This window comes from Nicotiana tabacum, chromosome 14, assembly GCF_000715075.1.
Source record: "Nicotiana tabacum cultivar K326 chromosome 14, ASM71507v2, whole genome shotgun sequence".
NCBI classification, from domain to species: Eukaryota; Viridiplantae; Streptophyta; class Magnoliopsida; order Solanales; family Solanaceae; genus Nicotiana; species Nicotiana tabacum.
This window is the reverse complement of record NC_134093.1, coordinates 97,801,941-97,822,057: the sequence shown is the minus strand read 5'-3', so window position 1 is coordinate 97,822,057 and position 20,117 is coordinate 97,801,941. Positions and strand designations below refer to the sequence as shown.

General features: G+C 39.4%; 1 protein-coding gene across 1 annotated transcript; it reads left to right on the top strand.

Moving 5' to 3' along the window:
* The first annotated feature begins 17,564 nt into the window (after positions 1-17,564).
* On the top strand, positions 17,565-19,785 carry LOC107823597 (peroxidase 72-like). Its single transcript, XM_075230387.1, has 3 exons — positions 17,565-17,810; positions 18,534-18,725; positions 19,050-19,785. Exons 1-3 carry the CDS (start codon positions 17,583-17,585, stop codon positions 19,242-19,244), a joined length of 615 nt encoding a protein of 204 aa, XP_075086488.1. The 5' UTR covers positions 17,565-17,582; the 3' UTR covers positions 19,245-19,785.
* Positions 19,786-20,117: the final 332 nt, after the last annotated feature.

Sequence of the window (20,117 nt, the reverse complement as noted above, 5' to 3'; positions counted from 1 at the left end):
AGGCTATTTCCCTTCTCTCTAAGGGGGAAAGCCTTGGACTGGTTGGAAAGATTGCCAAACCATTCTATCTATGCATGGGATGAATTGGCGGAGAAATTTATTCCCAAGTTCTTTTCTCCTGGGCATATGGCTACTCTTAGAGACGAGATTCTAGCATTCAAACAAGAATCCAATGAGCCTTTGCACGAGATATGGGAGAGTTACCGCACTATGGTGAAAGAGTGCCCGAATAATGACATGACTGAGGCTATGATTCAACAAACCTTCTACAGGGGGATCAATACTACCAATCAATGCGTGCTCAATTAACTTGCCGGTGGAAATTTCATGACAACACCATATACCGAAGCTTGTGAAATCTTAGATGAAATGGTGGATACTTTATCGGCGTGGCAAAGTAGAGCAAACGTTCCTCAAGGTGATCTAAATGTGATTCACCAACATAAAGAATTGCATGATCATGGGCAAGCAATTGCCGAGTTGACCACTACAATGAATCAATTGGCCAAAGCTCAACTTCAATAGGTTCAAAGTCCTAAGCAAGTAAATGCAATGGAAGGTATCAATATTATGGTGAACAAGCGAAGGCAAAAGGGTCAACAAGTGCAAAATCGTGTGGAACAATTTGTGCAAGATGATAGTGGGTTTGACCAAGACGAATCATACAATGAGCAAGAGGAAGAAGTGCAATATGTGAATAACTACAAAAGACAAAGGAACAACTCTCAAGGCTCGAATCAACAATAATGGCGATCTCAAGGAAATCAAGGAAATTAGAACAATCAGAACCACCAAGGCAATTGGAGTGGTGGTACCAACAATCAAGGTAATTGGAACAATAATAATAATAATCAAGGCAATTGGAACAATCAAGGCAACCAAGGCAATTGGGGTGGCAACAATCAAGGATATTGGAGAGGCAACAACCAAGGGAATCGGGGGTCGGGCTTTCAAAGGCCCCTGATGTATCAACAACCAAACAACCCGCCTCTTTATCCGTCTCAAGGTTCTAGTTTTTCCAACAATGAGATGGGACGGTTTGAAAATATTTTCAAACAAATAATAGAGAAAAATGCCGACTCTGATGCTCAATTAGCCTCTCACAACACTTCAATCCGCAATTTGGAAGTTCAATTGGGGAAAATATCGCAAGCTTTAAACACTCGTCCTAAGGGGGCACTACCTAGTGATACGATGGTGAACCCGAAGGGTGGGAATAACACGGGACATTCCATGGCTGTAACAACAAGGAGTGGATAAGGTGGAGATGCAGCTACCTCAAATCAAAGATGAATTGTAGATGATGATATAGTGGTTCAAGAAGATGGGATTCCAAGGAATGTGGTTCAAGCTAATGAAGAAGTGAGAATTGATATTGATGAGAGTGTGGAGGAGACCCAAGAAGAACTGAACCCGTCTAGGGAACACGAGATTGACATACCAGAACCGGTAGTACCAAAGGCCAAGGCACCAATGCCAAGGCCTCCTCCTTCATACCCTCAAAGGCTCGCCAAGCAAAATAGTGAGAACTAATTCAATAAGTTTATTGACATGATGAAGAGCTTATCCATTAATGTTCCATTGGTTGAGGCGTTGGAACAAATACCTGGTTATGCAAAGTTCATGAAGGATTTGGTGACAAAGAAAAGATCAATGAATTGTGAGACTATCAAGATGACACATCAAGTGTGTGCTATTGTGCACTCAATGGCTCCGAAATTGGAAGATCCTGGCGCTTTCACAATCTCTTGCACTATTGGAAGCGCCAACTTTGCCAAAGCTCTATGTGATCTAGGGGCGAATATCAACTTGATGCCCTACTCGGTGTTTAAAACTTTAGGAATTGAGCAACCAAGACCCACATCTATGAGGTTACAAATGGCGAATCGTACTATGAAGAGACCATTGGGTATTATTGATGATGTGTTAGTTCATGTTGATAAGTTCATCCTCCCGGCGGACTTTTTGATTCTTGATTGCGAAGTGGACTATGAGGTGCCTATTATCTTGGGTAGACCTTTTCTTGCTACGGGGAAGGCTCTTGTTGATGTGGAAGCCGGTGAGCTCACCTTCTGGGTGGGTGATGAAAATATGGTTTTCCATGTATACAAATCTATGAGGCAACCGAATAGCAATGAAGTTTGTTCGTTTGTGGACTTAGTGACCGAGGTGATTGTTGATGATGCTAGTGCCATGATGAATGTTGATGACACTTTGGAAGCCGTATTGCTTAATCATGATGATGATGATGAGAAGGAAGGCTTTGTGGAATGTGTAAATGCATTACAAGGAATGGGGTCGTATACTTATGAACCCCGAAAATTGTCCTTAGATCTTGAGAACCGGAAGACTCCTCCAACAAAGTCCTCAATCGAGGAGCCTCCCACTTTGGAGTTAAAGCCATTGCCTTCACATCTCATGTATGAGTTTCTTGGCCCATATTCTACTTTACCTGTTATTCTTTCCTCTTGCTTGACTAACGTGCAGGTAGATTCTACTTTGGCGGTGCTTCAAAAGAGGAAGAAAGTTATAGGATGGACACTGGCGGATTCGGGGTATAAGCCCTGCCTTTTGTATGCACAAGATTATTTTGGAGGAGGATGCCAAAACCTCAATTGAACATCAAAGAAGATTAAATGAAGCAATGCAAGAGGTGGTGAAGAAGGAGATCATAAAATGGTTGGATGCCAGGGTTGTTTACCCCATTTCCAATAGCTCGTGGAACTCTCCGGTGCAATGTGTCCCAAAGAAAGGGGGCATGACTGTGGTAACAAATGACAAGAACGAGTATATCCCCATAAGAACGGTCACCGGGTGGAGAGTTTTTATTGACTATAGGAAGCTCAACAAAGTCACTCGTAAAGTTTATTTTCCGCTTCCATTTCTTGATCAAATGCTTGATAGGTTGGTCGGACGAGCTTTTTATTATTTCCTTGATGGATATTCCGGCTACAATCAAATTCTTAATGCTCCTGAGGACCAAGAGAAGACTACTTTCACTTGTACCTATGGTACTTTCGCATTCTTGCGGATGCCATTTGGGTTATGCAATGTACCAGCGACTTTTCAACGGTGTATGATGGCCATCTTCACCGACATTGTGGAGGATTTTCTTGAGGTCTTTATGGATGATTTATCCGTGGTTGGGAATTCCTTCAATTATTGCTTGAACAACTTGGATAAGGTCTTGGCAAGATGTAAGGAGACAAGCTTAGTTTTGAATTGGGAGAAATATCACTTCATGGTCGAAGAAGGCATAGTCCTCGGCCACAAAATTTCAAAGCATGGTATTGAGGTCGGCAAGGCCAAAATTGAGGTGATATCAAAAATCCCTCCCCCGACATCCGTGAAGGGAGTGAGGAGCTTCTTGGGTCATGCGGGATTCTATCGCCGGTTCATCAAGGACTTTTCTAAGGTGGTGAACCCCTTGTGTAAACTTTTGGAGAAGAATGCCAAGTTCTATTTCAACGAGGATTGTATGAAGGCATTCGAATTGCTTAAATTCAAGTTGACTACTACTCCTATTATCACCACACCAAATTGGAGCTTGCCTTTTGAGCTCATGTGTGACGAAAGTGATGTGGCGGTCAGAGCAGTTTTGGGGTAACGTATTAACAAAATCTTCCATCCGGTCTACTATGCTAGTAAGACCATGAATGATGCCTAAGTCAACTACATAGTTACCGAAAAAGAGCTCCTTCCTATTGCCTTTGCTATGGAGAAGTTCTGCCCGTGTTTGATGGGTACAAAGGTGATTGTACATACCGACCATATGGCGCTTTGATAGTTGATGAGCAAGAAAGATTCTAAAGCAAGATTAATGCGGTGGGTGTTTCTATTGCAAGAGTTTGATATAGATATTCAAGACCGCAAGGGTAGTGAAAACCAAGTGGCGGACCACTTGTCTCGTTTGGAGGAGGAGGGGAGGACACATAACGGCCTTGAGATAAATGATTCCTTCTTTGACGAGCAACTTCTAGCCATTTCAATGACTGGGATGCCATGGTTCATCGACTTAGCCAATTATCTTGTGAGTGGTATTGTACCGAATGAGTTCTCTTCAAACCAAAGGAAGAATCTTAAACGGGATTGCCTTGACTATTATTGGGATGAGACGTATCTCTTCCGGATTTGTACCGATGGTGTGATTCGACGATGTGTGTCGGAGGAGGAACAAAGGGAAATTCTTGAGGCTTGCCACTCTTCACCATATGGTGGTCACCATGGTGGAGCTAGAATGACAACAAAAGTGTTGAGTTGTGGATTCTATTGGCCTACTCTTTACAAGGACGCTAGCGATCTCATCAAGCGTTGTGATGAATGTCAAAGGGCCGGTGGGATTTCTAAGAAGAATGAGATGCCCCTCACTACCTTCTTGGAGATTGACATTTTTGATGTGTGGGGCATTGATTTCATGGGTTCGTTCCTGAGATCTTGTGGGAATACTTACATATTGATAGTTGTGGATTATGTGTCAAAGTGGGTTGAAGCCGTGGCTTTACCTAACAATGAAGCTCGAAGTGTGGTAGCATTTTTAAAAAAGAACATCTTCACGAGATTTGGTACTCCAAGGGCCATTATTAGTGATGGGGGATCGCACTTTTATAACAAAGCTTTTGATACCTTACTCACGAAGTATGGTGTCAGTCACAAAGTGTTTACTCCCTATCATCCTCAAGCAAGTGTCCAAGTTGAAGTCTCCAACTGGGAGATCAAGAGTATTTTGTCAAAGACTGTGAATGCCAACCGGATGGATTGGTCAAAGAAACTTGATGGTGCTCTTTGGGCTTATAGGACGGCCTTATAAAACACCGATTGGTATGTCTCCGTATCGGTTAGTGTTCGAGAAAGCTTGTCACCTACTGGTGGAACTTGAGCACAAGGCTATGTGGGCATTGAAGAAGCTTAATCTTGAATGGGATGTCGCCGCCAACTTAAGGATGGCACAATTGAATGAGCTTGATGAATTCTGGTACCATGCATATTCAAGTTCGTCATTATACAAGGACAAGATGAAGTACCTCCATGACAAGTATATCCGAAACAAGGAGTTTAAAGAAGGTGATCTTGTGTTATTGTTCAATACCCGATTATGGATGTTTTTGGGCAAGTTAAAGTCTAAATGGAGTGGCCCATTTGAAGTGGTGAATGTAACCCCCTGTGGTTCTTTGGACTTAAAGAAAAAATGATGAGGTATTTAGAGTTAATGGGCACCGGGTAAAATATTATCTTGGCAAGATTGATGATGGCCACATCGTGGCGGTTCTTCATGTCAAATGATTGGTAATCTGCATCGTGTCGTGACATTAAATCAGGTGCTTCTTGGGAGGCAACCCATGTGTCTTTTTCTTTTTTCTTTTTCTTTTTTATTAGATAGGCTTTATTTTGTGCTAACTAGTTTTAAAATTTATACAGGAATGGATGTGTACTTCAGGGACTGTGTCATAATTGGCTAAGTGTTGAAAAAGTGTGGACCGCACATTAATTGTGCGGACCGCACAATTCTAATGGCAGCAATATAAATCAATATGCGGCCGCACAATTCTGTGTGCGGTCGCACAACTGGAAGACCAAAATTGCAAGTTCTCTGAAGTTGGCCTATCAAAATTCATAGACAATCTGCGGTCGCGCACACAATTGTGCGGTCCGCACAAATTCTGTAGCCACACTCACTTTTGTGCGGACCGCAGAGTTGCATCAAGGTCTAGGTAAAGAGTGCGGTTTGCACTCAAAATTATGCGGCCGCACTCACCTTAGGTTTGGGGTGACTTGGTCAACCTATAAATAGAACCTCAACGCACTATTTACAGTTTACAAACTCTGAGTTCTTGAACCCTAAGCAAACATACTGCACGTTTAATTAGTTTACAATCTTCCTTCATTTCATCATTGTAGATTCTTACATGCATCCTTCATAACTGGTATGTTTATTACTTCTTTAGATTTTTCAATTTCTTTTAGTTTTTGTTCTTTTGTGGTAGAGTTATTTTTATACCTAAAATGTCAATTGTTAGTCATGTGTGCTTAAAATCATGTGGGTAATTTCATATATGTTCATTGGGGCCTAGGTAGATCATTAATCATGTTTAATTGTAAAGACCATGTCTAAATTGTACAAAACTTGCAAAACACAGAGTCAGTGCCGCGTAATTTCAAATTGTGCGGCCGTACACAAATTTGTGAGGTCCGCATATCTTAAACTTAGGGCTAAAATGTTGCATGAAAAGTGCGGACCGCACTCAAAATTGTGCGGCCGCAGAAAAATGTGTGCGACCGCACTTTGGAACTTCAGAGAACCAGTGTTCTGCAATTAGGATTGTGTGACCGCACTTGAAATTGTGCGGTCCGCACTTTAGAATGTCCGACCGTACTTCAAAATTGTGCGGTCCGCACATGGCAGTCTGCGGCCGCACTCAAAATTGTGCAGTCCGCACTGCCTCTTCTGCAGTCTGTTTTCCTACAACTGTTATGCATCTGTGTACACTGTTTTGAGCTCTAACTGACTTATGTACCTCATATTGCAGACAATGGTTCGTTCATGAGGTAGAGGAGATACATCTAAAGGGAGAGGTAAACCCTCCCGAGGCCGGGGCAAAGGCACTCAAACTTTAGGGGTGCAAAAGAAAACTTTGACAAAAAAAAACCCCGGGAGAGGCAGGGCTACAGAGCCTTCTGAATCAAGCTCATATGTCCCGTATAGGGAAGCCTCCGAAGGTCACTCAATGGGAGAATAGCCTGAGGCCCAGTCTCAACCATCACACTTCCCAGGGAGATACCAACTCCGGGACGAACCCTCTACCTCAGCAAGTTCTTCTGAGGGTTCCGATGTTGGTAGCCGGGGTTCAGAGCCCTCCTCTACACCTACTGCTCCGATAATAGTGGCAAAAGATTATGATGATGATGATGATGTCTTAGGTGATGGTAGAGGAGGTGACACTCGAGTGGGCGTCCTAGAGAGGTCGAAGAAGAAGGAAGCATGGGAGGATTGGTTTGTGAGTTTGAAGGCCTTCTCAAGGTTCAGAGAGTGGTGGCCCTAGAGATTGCTCACACTTGAGCGACAATTCTTAATTAAGGATTTGGATATTCACAATCCAAATGTCCTTAGACAGTTCCGGGAGCGCCAGGGGTGGATGTGGTTCACCCAGAATGTCAAGGATGCCAAGGAGCACTTGGTACGAGAATTCTATGCCAATGTGGCACACATCAAGAAGGGTACCAAAGTTACCAAAGTGCGGAATTTAAAAGTTAGATTCGATCAGTGCACTCTAAACCAGTACTTGGGATTCGAGGAGTTAGAACCAGTCCAATACTTGGAAAAGCTCTCTAGGGGTGATGCAGTTCGCCCTTGGCTAGCATAGATATTGGCAGCTTCAGGATCACCACCACTGTGTATCACAGCGGGAGTTCCCATTGCTTGGGCCACCCTCAATTTTGAAGCAAAAGGGTGGCAAACCTTTGTGTGCAACCACTTAGACCCGAGCCGGAATGAAAATAATCTTCCCCTCCCCCGAGTAGTTTTGGTGGCATCCATCATGGCCGGGTACCCAATAAATGTGAATGTTATCATGTCGGCCAATATGTCGTTAGTGGTCCAAAGAGATGAAAGTTCCTATCCATATCCTAACACACTCACAACATACCTCACGAATGCAAGGGTGGGGCCGAGGAGTTTTGATCAAAAGGTGCGGGCTAAACAGCCCTTCTCATGGTACTCTTTGCAAGGTCCGGAAAACCCAAAGTTCAAGGGTACACCGGTGGCCAGTCTGATGAGCCAACAATGGTGGTTACAGATTCAGCTGTTGAGCCTTCTACAGCTGCCATGCCTTCTGTGAGCACGTGATTTTTGCCCGACTAAAATATTCCTATAGAAATTCACAAATAGATTTTTTCTTAATTGTTTTTAGTTTTTGTAGAATTCGTAGGATTTTTGGTTAATTGTTGCTTGCATTTAGTTACATATTTAACATTCTAAAATCATAAGAAAAATATCAAAATGGCTAAAGTATTTCGTGCATAATATTTTAGGTCTAGTTGCATTTAGGATTTAATTGCATGAGTTAATTGCATTATTAAACGAAAATCAAAAAATATATATACATATGAGTCATTTTTACATTTTTAGCTTTAAATTGCAAATTAGTAATTCTTCCTTCATTAGTCTAAATTAATTAATTATGGTAAAATAGATAACTAGGTTTATTTCTATAAATTAGATTGATTTAAGACTTAATTTAGGTTTTAATTAATTTTATTAGGATTTAAAATCAAGAAAAAAGAAAAGAAAGAAAGAAAACCCGTTTTGGTCTCAAATTTGGGCCAAAACAATTTTGGCCCAACAATTACCCGAAATCCGCCCAACCCAACACCTACAAACCCCCTCACCCGGCCCAGCCTCGTCACTTAACCGAAACGACGTCGTTTCGTTAACAGCGATCTCAGCCGTTGATCTCCTTCGATCGAACGGCCCGTAACTCCCCCTCTCTAACCCTTATATCTGTCGGATTCCCTCCCCCAAACCCTAGAGACCCCTCTCATTTTCCTCTCCTTCTCTTTTACTCACCAAACCCTAGCCTCCCCCCAAACCCCTCGTCTCTCTCCCTCAAACTCACTCAAACCCTAGCCGCCCAGAATCCCCACGCCGGCGGCGCCACTCCAAATCCTCTCAAACTCGCACCCTATAACCCTCATACCCTCCTAATCCCTAATCCCCCATCAATTTCATCAAAAACCCCACCAAAATTAGCGAGTCTTAGATCTAAAATTCCAGAAAAACCCTAGTCTGGTTTATTTCTAAATTACTTTGGTGTTTCTGTTTATTTTAGTTCAAGACTCACATGCATCGAGTAATCTTGTTGAGAGCATTTATTTTAGGCTAGTCTCGACCCATTTCGAAGTTACTGGAATTCGGTCCTTTCATCGATTCGCGGTTAGAGTTCATCATTTTCACTGCTCATCGGGTTGTTTCGTTTACTCATTTCTTTAGCGTTTAAATTAGTATTCTTTTTCCTCATTTGTTCCGGCTCTGTGTTTTTCTTGTTTGTTTTTGTTTTGTTGTTTTTCCTTCTTTCTTCTTTTCTGTCAGTCGGTTAATTAAACTCCGCCGTTAATCGCATGCTCAATTAGTTCAACTGATAAACTGATTTAGATTAATCAAAAGTTAAGTATTTAGTAAAATCTCTGATTTTATTTGAAATTTCAATATGGCATGTGTTATTTCATTTGTAGGCTATTTTTCTTTAAGGTCGAATCTGGGCTTGGTTTTGGGCCATTTAGGTCACAACATTTGGAACAAGCCTAAGCAGATAGTCTGTTTCTAGAAGGGACAGTTGGCATTTTTCAGTTGAAAAAAGATTCCCTCCCCTCGTCTATTCTTCCCTGAATTCACGCTGACATATTCCTTCCTCCCAACAGACCTTCTCTGATTTTAGATAGCCTATATATACACCCTTTACACAGAGACGAAGGGTGAATTTTTTTTAGACTGAGTTTTATTCCTCTCAAATACAATCGGGACTAGACATATTTTAGGGAGAATTCTTTGAAATTGAATCTTCTTCTCATTTTCTGAGATGGATTTCTTCTAGAGAACACTGGAAATTCCCAGATTTAAGGCTGTTTTTCTCTGGTTTGCTGCTGTTGTTGACTAGCTGTGTTTGAGGCTCAGCTTTAAGGCTAGGATTTTTGCTTGGTTTTCTTGGTTGCTACTCAGTTCTGCTGGTTGTTTATTTCTCTCTTGGCCTTTATTTGGCTCTTCAGCTGGTCTATCTGTTGTTAGGTATTTATCACAATTCTATACATTGGTTATGCTTCAAAAGGGATTGCTAATTTTCTCTTTGTTGACTTATCACTGTGTTTTCGATATATTGACTTAAATCCTAATGTATTTAAATAGTTTCTTATTGCTAATATTTTTTAAGGGCAGATTTAGTTCGTTCATAGTGACATGTTGCGTGTTTCAGCCTTGTATGTCTGGTTTGTTAGTTCTAAATGTTGTTTAAGTTGTTTTGCTTGGATTGACTATTTGTATTGCTTTTTCTTTTCTTCCTATTGCTGTTAATATACATTCTCAAGAAAAAATGACTTTGTTTGGATGAGACTGCCAGCAGTACCTTAGTCAAACCTGAACATGTGGGCCATTTGATTCGCCAAACAGTTTATGAAGAATAGCCCAATGGCTATATCTTCATAAGTTTGGGAGAGTAATTGGAAGCAGAAGTCCTCAGGTAGGAAGCTCAGGGTCACGTTAGGCATTATGTTGTGTAATAAAGGGCTTCATAAGCAAAGTGCCCTTGATAGCAATAGTTAAGTCTTCTGTAACATTAAGTTTGAGGGTTGCCTGCTGATGAATGATTTGTACAAGATTTGTTTTGAAAAGGTTTGTAATAATTCATGAATTCAGCTACTGTAATCAGTAGCTATGGAGTAGGCTATCTTTGTAAATTTAACCTCTAATTTAGCTTTACACATGGTTTCGAAATTTGGGTGAATGATGTTCTTCTCCAGATTTCGTCTTAACAGGGACTTCATAAATGGGCCAGACTTGTAACTTGGGCCAGTTGGGAGTCCTTTGAACGAGTCTGGACCTTAGGCCGTTGGGCCTGGGGTATGGAGCCCAGTAATAGGGCCTGATCGTGTATTTGTTCAGAGCTGGTGTAGCCGAAGTGTTATTATACTAGTGTTGCAAATTCAAAATGTACTTGTGCTGTAAATTTGAATCAAGTTCGATCATTCTCTTGGTTGGCTGTCGATTATCTCATAAATTAAATTGAGTTGATAACATGTTAGTTTATAATTCCATATAATGTTTGCTTCTGGAAATTAAATGTCATCTTGAATAGTCTAAAACCCTCAGGAAAGAATGATCTGGCTCCTACAGTATATCTCCATAACGTTTGTACCTCACATGCAATCTCGAACTTTAGGATAATCAAACCATGAATATGCATAGTTTTGCTTTAGGCGCGATTAATAATAAATCATCGTGACTATGGGTACGGTTCCCGTGGCATAGTTATGATACGTAACCCCAATTCGAGTGTGCGTTTCACGTGACTCGACCACAACTTCAAACAATAATAAAAACAAGCATGTCGTAAATCGCGGGTACATTTCATGTGGCGCGGTTTGCAATGTGTGCCAAAATGACAAGTGTACGACATCGCGACTTGTTCCAAAAATAATTTCATAAATAATTAAAAGCGGTTAGAAGATAAACAATGTACCGTAAGTTTTAAATATGTAATAAATCAGATAATTAGGCCAAATTATTAATAGTTGAGTGACCGTGCTAAAACCACGGAACTCGGGAGTGCCTCACACCTTCTCCCGGGTTAACAGAATTCCTTACCCGATTTTCTGTGCTCGCGGACCATAAATAGAGTTAAATTTCCTTGATTTGGGATTTAAAATAAACCGGTGACTTGGGACACCATAAATTATTCCAAGTGGCGACTCTGATAAATAAATAATCCCATTTCGATTAATGTCACTTAAATTGGAAAAACTCCCCTATCCCCCCCTTCGGGAAAAAGGAGGTGTGACACCTTCCACAGCAGCCGGTCCTTCCACCGAGACTGCTAACATGCCACCACCTCCACCTTCTAGACCATCTACATCAATGTCAGTGCCTGCCTCTTCCACATATCCACTCACTGCGCTGCGAGTCTCCCAGACATTGGCGAGTCTCAACAACTGGATGTAAACAACTACTTCAAAGCTGTTTGACATATCCAGTGTTGTTGCATCACAGTCCTCTACCCTAGCAGCACCTCAGGTACTACCGATAGTGGAGGAAACTTTGAAGAAGATCCTGGAAAATCATAAGACTATCATGGATGCAGTGGTGGCACACGGGAGAGCTATTGAGGAGTTGGGCAAAACAGGTGAAGAAAATGTGGAAATCTCAGGAATCAAAGAAATCAGTGGAAAGATTGAGCACCGAGGTGGCCAAGCTTGTATTAGCTGGGGATATTCCCCTTGACCTTCTGATAGAGACAACACCAGTAGCACCAGCAGTTCCACCAGTACCTGAGGCATCAGTGATAGCAGCTGGCCAGTCTGAGGAGCCGGACCCCACTGCCCACACCGGTGCGGAGATGCTCTAGATGTTCAGCCACCCCATTATTCCCCGACCGGAGGACGATGAAATCCAGTTGGAGGATCCAGAGGGTGCTGATGATGCCATGCACAGTGAGACCATATAGGGAGTTCTCTTCACTCTCTATCCTTATTTTTGTTAAGCATTGAGGACAATGCTTTTTTAGGGGGTGGTCTATTTTGGATAGTTTATTATGACATTGACATTGGCCTGTAATAACTTTAATACTCTTTTTCTTTTATATTTATTCTCTCTTTCGTTATGTATATATTTCTCCCTTTCTCTTGATGTATATATTCATTTCCCTCGGTTTGTATATTCATTTGTCTTACTTTTATTAGTTTATTTTATAGTTTCTGTAGTTTGTTTTTCTTAGTAGTATAACTTTTATTTACTTTAATAGCTTCTTTTTGATTTGGTAGCTTCTTGTTATGTTTAAGTGAGCAATAAGACTTTGGTTTTCTTAAGGGATTGAGTCCGGTTTTTTTTATGTTTAGGTGAAAACAATAGTAATGAATAAAAGGGTCTCAAGCATGCTTCACTTGGTACCAACACATTTACCTACAGCCTTATGGTTAAAAACAAGTTTTTGGCAGAAAATAGCTCTAGTTATGACATTTTGACTCTTGTGTTAACTTAAGCATTCATCGAGTGGTTCAGTCAAGCCATTTGTGATTTTCAATCTTAAATAGGGTTATTGTGGGCCCTTGATTCCGTTCTCTTTAGCAATCCAGCAGCGTGAGAGATGAGATATTTAGTTGCAAGTCCAAAGTACCCGTGCTAATAGTCTAGACCTTGCCCCGAATGTTTTTCTAGGCAAAATTCTAAGTTTGGCTTGGCTTGAGAAATAATTGTAGGCTCTCCTTGATCCAAATTGAAATCTTTCATAGCTTACCAATGTGATATCCCTAGTCAACCCATTTGAGCCTAATCCTTTTTTCATTTAATAACTATGTTATAAGCATGTACTCATTTGTAATGAACCTCTCTTGGCACCCGATCTTTCCTTGGCATTCTTGAGAAACAATTGGCTAAAACATAACTTTGGGGGAGAGACGAGGAGTTTGAAAGTAATATAAAGGTACAAAGAAGAGGAAAGAAATGAAGAAAAGGGAAGGCAAAGAAAAAAGGAAAGAACAAAATGAAGAATGCCAAAAACAAAGTGAATAAAGTAAAGAGTTGAAGGGATTCAAAGAAAACAAAACAAGGATGAAAGACATGGAGTAAACAAAGAAGGAGAAAATGAATATCATGACCAAGAAAGAGTGACGTTAAGTCCCTCTAGTTCCCCCGAGAAAAAAAGAAAACGACTCAAAGAGTCGACAAAGTATGAGCCAAAAAGAGAAAATGGAGTGCTTAAGGAAAGATGATATTCCAACAAATCCTACCTTAGTCCAAAAGCCTTCATTACATCCCGAAAAATCCCTACATGATTTCAAGTCGAGTGAGCTTACATTAGTGGTGATTTACATGAGGGGCAAGCATATGGTACTTAGAGCCGTACTTGTGACATTCTTTTGAGAGAGATGAACGAACTTTTCACAATCCTTGAATTGAGTGTTACATTCTAAAGTAAGATATGCTAATGGAGAGTAGAGGAGGAGGAGTTTGGGATCCACAATGACCTACATGAAAGAGCGAGCTTCTTTGATAAATAAAGTCAACTCTTGATGCTCTAGTGTCACATTAGAACTATTGTACTTAAAAAGTCAAATCATTGCATTGTTGATAATTCATAAGTGTTGTGGGTAATTGTTGGTCCCAATTGATGTGTGTTTGATTCACCTTAGGCCATATGAAATAGATCTTTTCTTGTGGAGGTGGTAATTACCTTATTTGCTTGAGGACAAGCAAAAGCTTAAGTTTGGGGGAGTTGATAAGTAGGGATTTTGGCTACTTATTTGTACTCTTTTACTTTCGTTTTAGCTCAAAACTGCTTAAAGGTATTCTCGAAAACTGATGAAATGTGCTTTCTTGCAGGAGTGTTGGAATATGAGTTAAAGAGATAAAAATCAACTCAAGAAGGAGTAATTTTGGACAAGAACCAAAACAAAGCTAAAAGGGCAAAATGTGGATCGCACAATATTGAGTGCGGCAGCAGAACATGAGGAAGCCTCTGACAAAATTTCTATGCAAAGTGCGGACCGCACAATTATTGTGAGGCTGCAGAAGATGAGGTTCAGAGAGATAGATTCTAGGGTCATGAAGAAGTGTGGACCGCACCATTATTGTGCGGCCACAGAATCAAAAGTGCGGTCGCACTCAAAAATGTGCGGTCCACAGAAGTCTTGCATGTCAAAGCTAAAATTCGAGAGTGCGGCCGCACTCAGAAATGTGCGGACCGCAGAATTTGAAGAAGTGCGGCCGCACCCCAGAATTGTGCGGACGCAAAAGTCCATCTTGTCAAGCTAATATCAAAGTGCGGACCACACACATAATTGTGCGGCCGCAGAATCTCTGCAGGGGCAATTTTGTCCTATAATTTTAGCTAGGTATAAATAGTTTTTTTGTCAAATTTACGTTAAGAAGAGCACCTGAAAATAGATAGCCGATTTTTCTTTACTGTTTTGGATAACTTTGTAATAGTTTATCATTTTAACATTAGATTTGCTTCCCTTAATCATCTATTATGAGTTTTATCTTAGTTTCTTCTTTAATTTCTTCATTTTCTATGAGTATCTAAACCCTTAGCTAGGGTTGTGACCCAACCCTAGTATGGGTACTTAATGGGTGGTTGATTTAGTGCCTATTTATGATTGGGTATATGATATTTAGCCTAGTTCTTGCTTGAATTTAAAAATTGATGGTTGCAAATATTGATTCATGCCTAATTGACTTAGTCTCTACTTGAGAAAGAGAGACTAAGTCTAAAAAAACTTGGCTAACAGGAAATTGGGGTAAACTCAAGAAAATTGATAACCCCAATTAAAGGGTCGAATCTAGAGATAGTAAGATCCAACTTGAGCATCTATCACTTGTTTTGTTAAATACCCATTTGGACTTAAGAAAGCCAAATTAGAAAAAATCACTCAAACTACCGAGAGGTATAGAGTGAGTAATCGTGTGTGATTGCTATATTGTATCCTGACCAACCAAACATTCCCTAAAGCTCTCAATCCGTAAGATAACTAATTAGGTGGAAGTTACAACCCTAGATCTTTTATAACCTGAAAAACAACAATACCAAAAAAACATTATCTCTTAGCTTTACAATTACAACATTAGCATAATATTTAGGAGTAGAAAAGAAACAACCGAATATGTGGAAGTACAATCTTGGGCACGTCATATACTTAGACTAGATATATACCTAATCCAATATAAAGCTCTCTGTGGAATCGACCCTGACTCGGTTGGGTATTTATAATTGCATCGACCGCCTCACAATCCCAATTAGTGGTATAAGTTTGGGTGACATCATATGGCAGGTGTGATATTGGTTTTGGGAATGGTATAAGGTGGTGAATTTAGGTGTGTTTTCTGGTAAGAGTATAAAAAACTAGTGGAAGAACTCTTCATGGCCTTGGATTGTTTTTTAAAAATGGACTCATATAGCCTAGCTAAGTGGTAAGCTTGGGATAGTGAGTAAGGTTTATGAATCCTAACTGCATCCCCGAGTTCTAGTTTCAACTTGGCAAGAAATACACTGATAGCATTGTCCACTAATAAGTTCAATTGAGTCATAATCCTGTTAAAATCCTCTTGAAATTCAATCACAGATCCTGTTTGCTTTAAGTTCACCAGTTCACCCATGGGATCCTCATACATAGCCCCAAAACTATCAGATAGTGAATAAATATACTCTTTCCAAGTAGGGAAGGGAATGTGTTGCCAACTTCTTATATAATCATGCTGCCATTGAATGGCTATATCATCTAAATGAAGGGCAGTTATGACCACCTTCTGATAAGTATCTACTCCATCTGCTAAAAAATATTGGTCTGCCTTATACCACCAATATTTAAACCCTGACCTACTGAACCGAGGGAACTCGAGTTTAGAATAACGAGTAAATAAACGGTGGCCCAAGTGTTGCGATCAACCACCATAAGGAGTTGAATTTGGCATAATCATTACTTGAGGAGCTGAATTTTAGGACATCCGATTATATGGTGTTTGGTACTGAGGCAAGGGATTATATTGTAGATAACTATGATATGAGAAATTATATGGGTTATGATATTGCGCGACAGGATTATAAGTGGTATGAGTTTGGTTATGGTATTAAGGAGCTGAGTTATATGGCGTTTGGTTTTGAGGGGCTGAGCTCATGTTAGCTAAATTTTGCATTGCTGACTAGCTAGGGTTTTGAATTAGGGACGGGGAATTCTGTGTATTAACTGGGTTGAGCCGGTGGTTTAGGGGATTTAGGAATATGGGTAATGATTTCTGGGGTAGTGAATTCAAGCTTGGATTACCTGCTAAGTTTGTCGGCCCCTCTGTGGGAGAGTAGATTTCGCCAACTGTGTCATCGATGACTGTTACGCCCTTGAGTTTCTCTATTCGCCGGTCAGCCACTAACAGTTCTTTAATTTCGTTAAACGATTTCTCATGGGTCGATTCCAATTGATTCTGTCGTATGGTGTTGTTGGCCAAATCAATGGCTATGCGGTCCAACCTCGTCAGTACTTCCTGCATTTCTGATGCCATTACCCATTCCCACTGTGGGAGAATCGAGCTCTGTTACCACTGATACGAGTTGTAATTGAGTGAATTAGCTAAGAAGGAAAAGAAGAAGAAACAAGCTAACTAAAGAAGAAAAATAAGATATTGTTGTATTCGATAACATTCTCACTCCTCTCTACATGCTATGTAGGTGTTGGACTCAGGTGTAAAACTCTAGACTTCAAGGGCTTACTTATAACTATACAACTTATTTACTAAACATAGACCAAACTGTAAAAAAAATATATATATATATATATATATATATATATAGAGAGAGAGATAAAATATTCTTCTATCCCATTCAGCTTGACCGTAACAGTCGCCTTGAATGAGCAATTCTGCACTATTAAATAAATCAGCATTGGTTTTGGCTACTTAGCAAGCTGTTTTATTTCCAGTTCTTTTTTATTAATGAGTTCTAGTTCAACTCTTTTTACCCAAAAGGAGGACAAAAGTAGAGCAGGTGGTACGACCCTTTTTTACATATACATATTTTTATTTAATTTTCTTTATTTTTGTCGTAGCTTCATCCCTTGAACCAAAAGCAATATAGTATGGTTGACCAAATCAACTTATATTTTCATGCTTTGTTTAATGCTTTAATTAAAAGACCAAGTTATATAGTACTCCATATACTCATAGTGCAAAGTTTATTTGCTTCACTAGTGGTAATATTGATAATCCTAACTAAAAAGCTATCAACTCCATCTATTTGTCATTGAACACTATATATACTCATGAATACTATCTCAAATATTTCATCAAAAAAATCCATTCTTCTTACATATTAAAATTTCTTCTATAATTTTGGCAAGAAATGGCCAAATCCGTGAGCTTCTTTATGGTCATATCTCTTCTTGCTTTTGCACCAATATGTTTCTGTAGCAAGTCCAATTATTATGGTTACTTATATCCACAATTTTACGACTGGTCATGCCCACAAGCTAAAGAAATAGTCAAGTCTGTTGTTGCTAAAGCCGTAGCCAGAGAAGCCCGAATGGCTGCCTCTTTGCTCAGGCTCCATTTCCACGATTGTTTTGTTAAGGTACGTATATTCATATATTCCTGAGACTAAAGATTAATGACTTTTGGTGCTTATTGTAAGCATGTGAATCCATGAAGCTAACATTTGAACCGGATTTAAGCTATGTTGCGCGGACTCTCCAAAATGTTGTTAGTATCCATGTCAATCCTCCAAAAATACACTACTTTTGAAGGATCTGACACGCACCCGATGACATTTTCGGAGAAAAGTAAAATTGAGTTCATGTAGAATATTATTAAGTAGCAAACACGTAAGAGTTCTTTTTTTTAATAACGGTGATATCCATGTCAACTTGCGCGCACCTCGTCTATTCAATTGGTAAACTTGATGAATTCAATCTTTAAAGTTCTTAGTATTGAACTTGCTATACTTGCTATAGTACTTTCGAAATAATTAGTTCTAAATTTAATATTTATTGATATTTTAGTGATTGTACACATTTACATCTATGTTCTATGTCGAAAATATTGGACTCGATTGAAGCACATAGTGTAACTCTACTACTCACCAAGACTTAGACATACGAGAAGATATCAATTAACTTTTTTAGTCTCTATTGGTATTTGAATCCTGATTTATGATGGTTTAATTTTCACCTAACTCATTGACCACTAGGCCAAAACCTTTGGGCGCGGGAATAGTTAAGACAATATTCTGTACGTTGGCGCGGTGTATCTAAAATAAAGCTAATTTATTTTGCTATTTCATACTATGATCATGTAGGGGTGTGATGCATCACTATTACTGGACAGCAGTGGAACCCTAATAAGTGAAAAAATATCAAACACCAACAGGAATTCAGCTCGTGGATTTGAAGTAATTGATGAGATTAAATCTGCACTTGAAAAAGAGTGCCCTCAAACTGTCTCTTGTGCTGATATCTTGGCACTTGCTGCAAGGGATTCTACAGTTTTAGTAAGTATAATCACAAACCTAACAAGTAAAGTCTGATCAAAGTAGCCTACTAGGAATATTAATACATTTTGACGTTATATATCTTATACTCCACTATTGTTTAATTAGGGTTTAAGTTATATATATCGACATAGCAAATTTTTTACACTATCAGTGTTGTTAAACCTTGATAGTAGTTTAGCTATCGCTTTACAAGATTAACAATTAGTAACATTTATCATGGGGATTTATCGATAATTACCTTACAAATAACATGATGCATAATTTATTTTTATTTTTATATTGTTGATGCGTAAAACCTAAATTTATTTGTTTATTATACAGGCTGGTGGACCAAATTGGGAGGTTCCATTGGGAAGAAGAGACTCAAGAGATGCTAGTTTAAGTGGCTCCAACAATAACATTCCTGCTCCAAATAACACTTTTAATACCATTCTTACAAAATTCAAGCTAAAAGGACTTGATCTTGTTGACCTTGTCGCTTTATCCGGTAAAAACCATTGCTCAACTTTTACCTAGACTTTTATTACACAAAAGAGTAGAGGTGACAAATTCACGACCCCACTTGCCAAAATTTGCTTGAGTCAAAATCGTTGAATTAAAATAGGTAACTTATAATCGAACCTGTCCAATATGATACAACCTCTCATTCTTCTTCTTCTTCTTTTTTACCTTTTTTGTGGGGAAAAAAAGTTAATGTATTTTAAAATTATTACTTTAAATTCTTCCCAATCTACAAAATTCCCCGTCTTCAACTTTGATTTTGTATGTTTGAGTTTGAATCGCATTTTGACTTGTCGAGTTACACTAATTTGAATCTTTCGAACCAATAATTAGATGACTCATGTCTGATTCAACCATTGTTAAGTCAAGTTAACAAACATGTTATTATCCAACTCGTTAAGTTAGACAAGTTGGACAAATAACTAAAAAATGGGTTAATTTTGCCACCTCTCGATAAGACTGTGGTTAATATACGAGAAGAAATTTTTCTACAGGGAGCCACACAATTGGAAATGCAAGATGTACTAGCTTCAAGCAAAGGCTCTACAATCAATCAGGCAACAATTTACCAGACTATACATTGGATCAATCATATGCTGCTCAATTGAGGACTAGGTGCCCAAAATCTGGTGGTGACCAAAACTTATTTGTAATGGACTTTGTCTCCCCTACAAAATTTGATAACAACTATTTCAAGAATTTGTTGGCTTCAAGAGGCTTGTTTAATTCAGATCAAGTTCTTGTGACAAAAAATCAGGCAACATTAAAATTGGTGAAATTATATGCAGAAAACAATGAGATTTTCTTCGAGCAGTTCGCGAAGTCTATAGTTAAGATGGGAAATATCTCACCTTTAACTGGATACACTACAACAAATATGATTTTTAT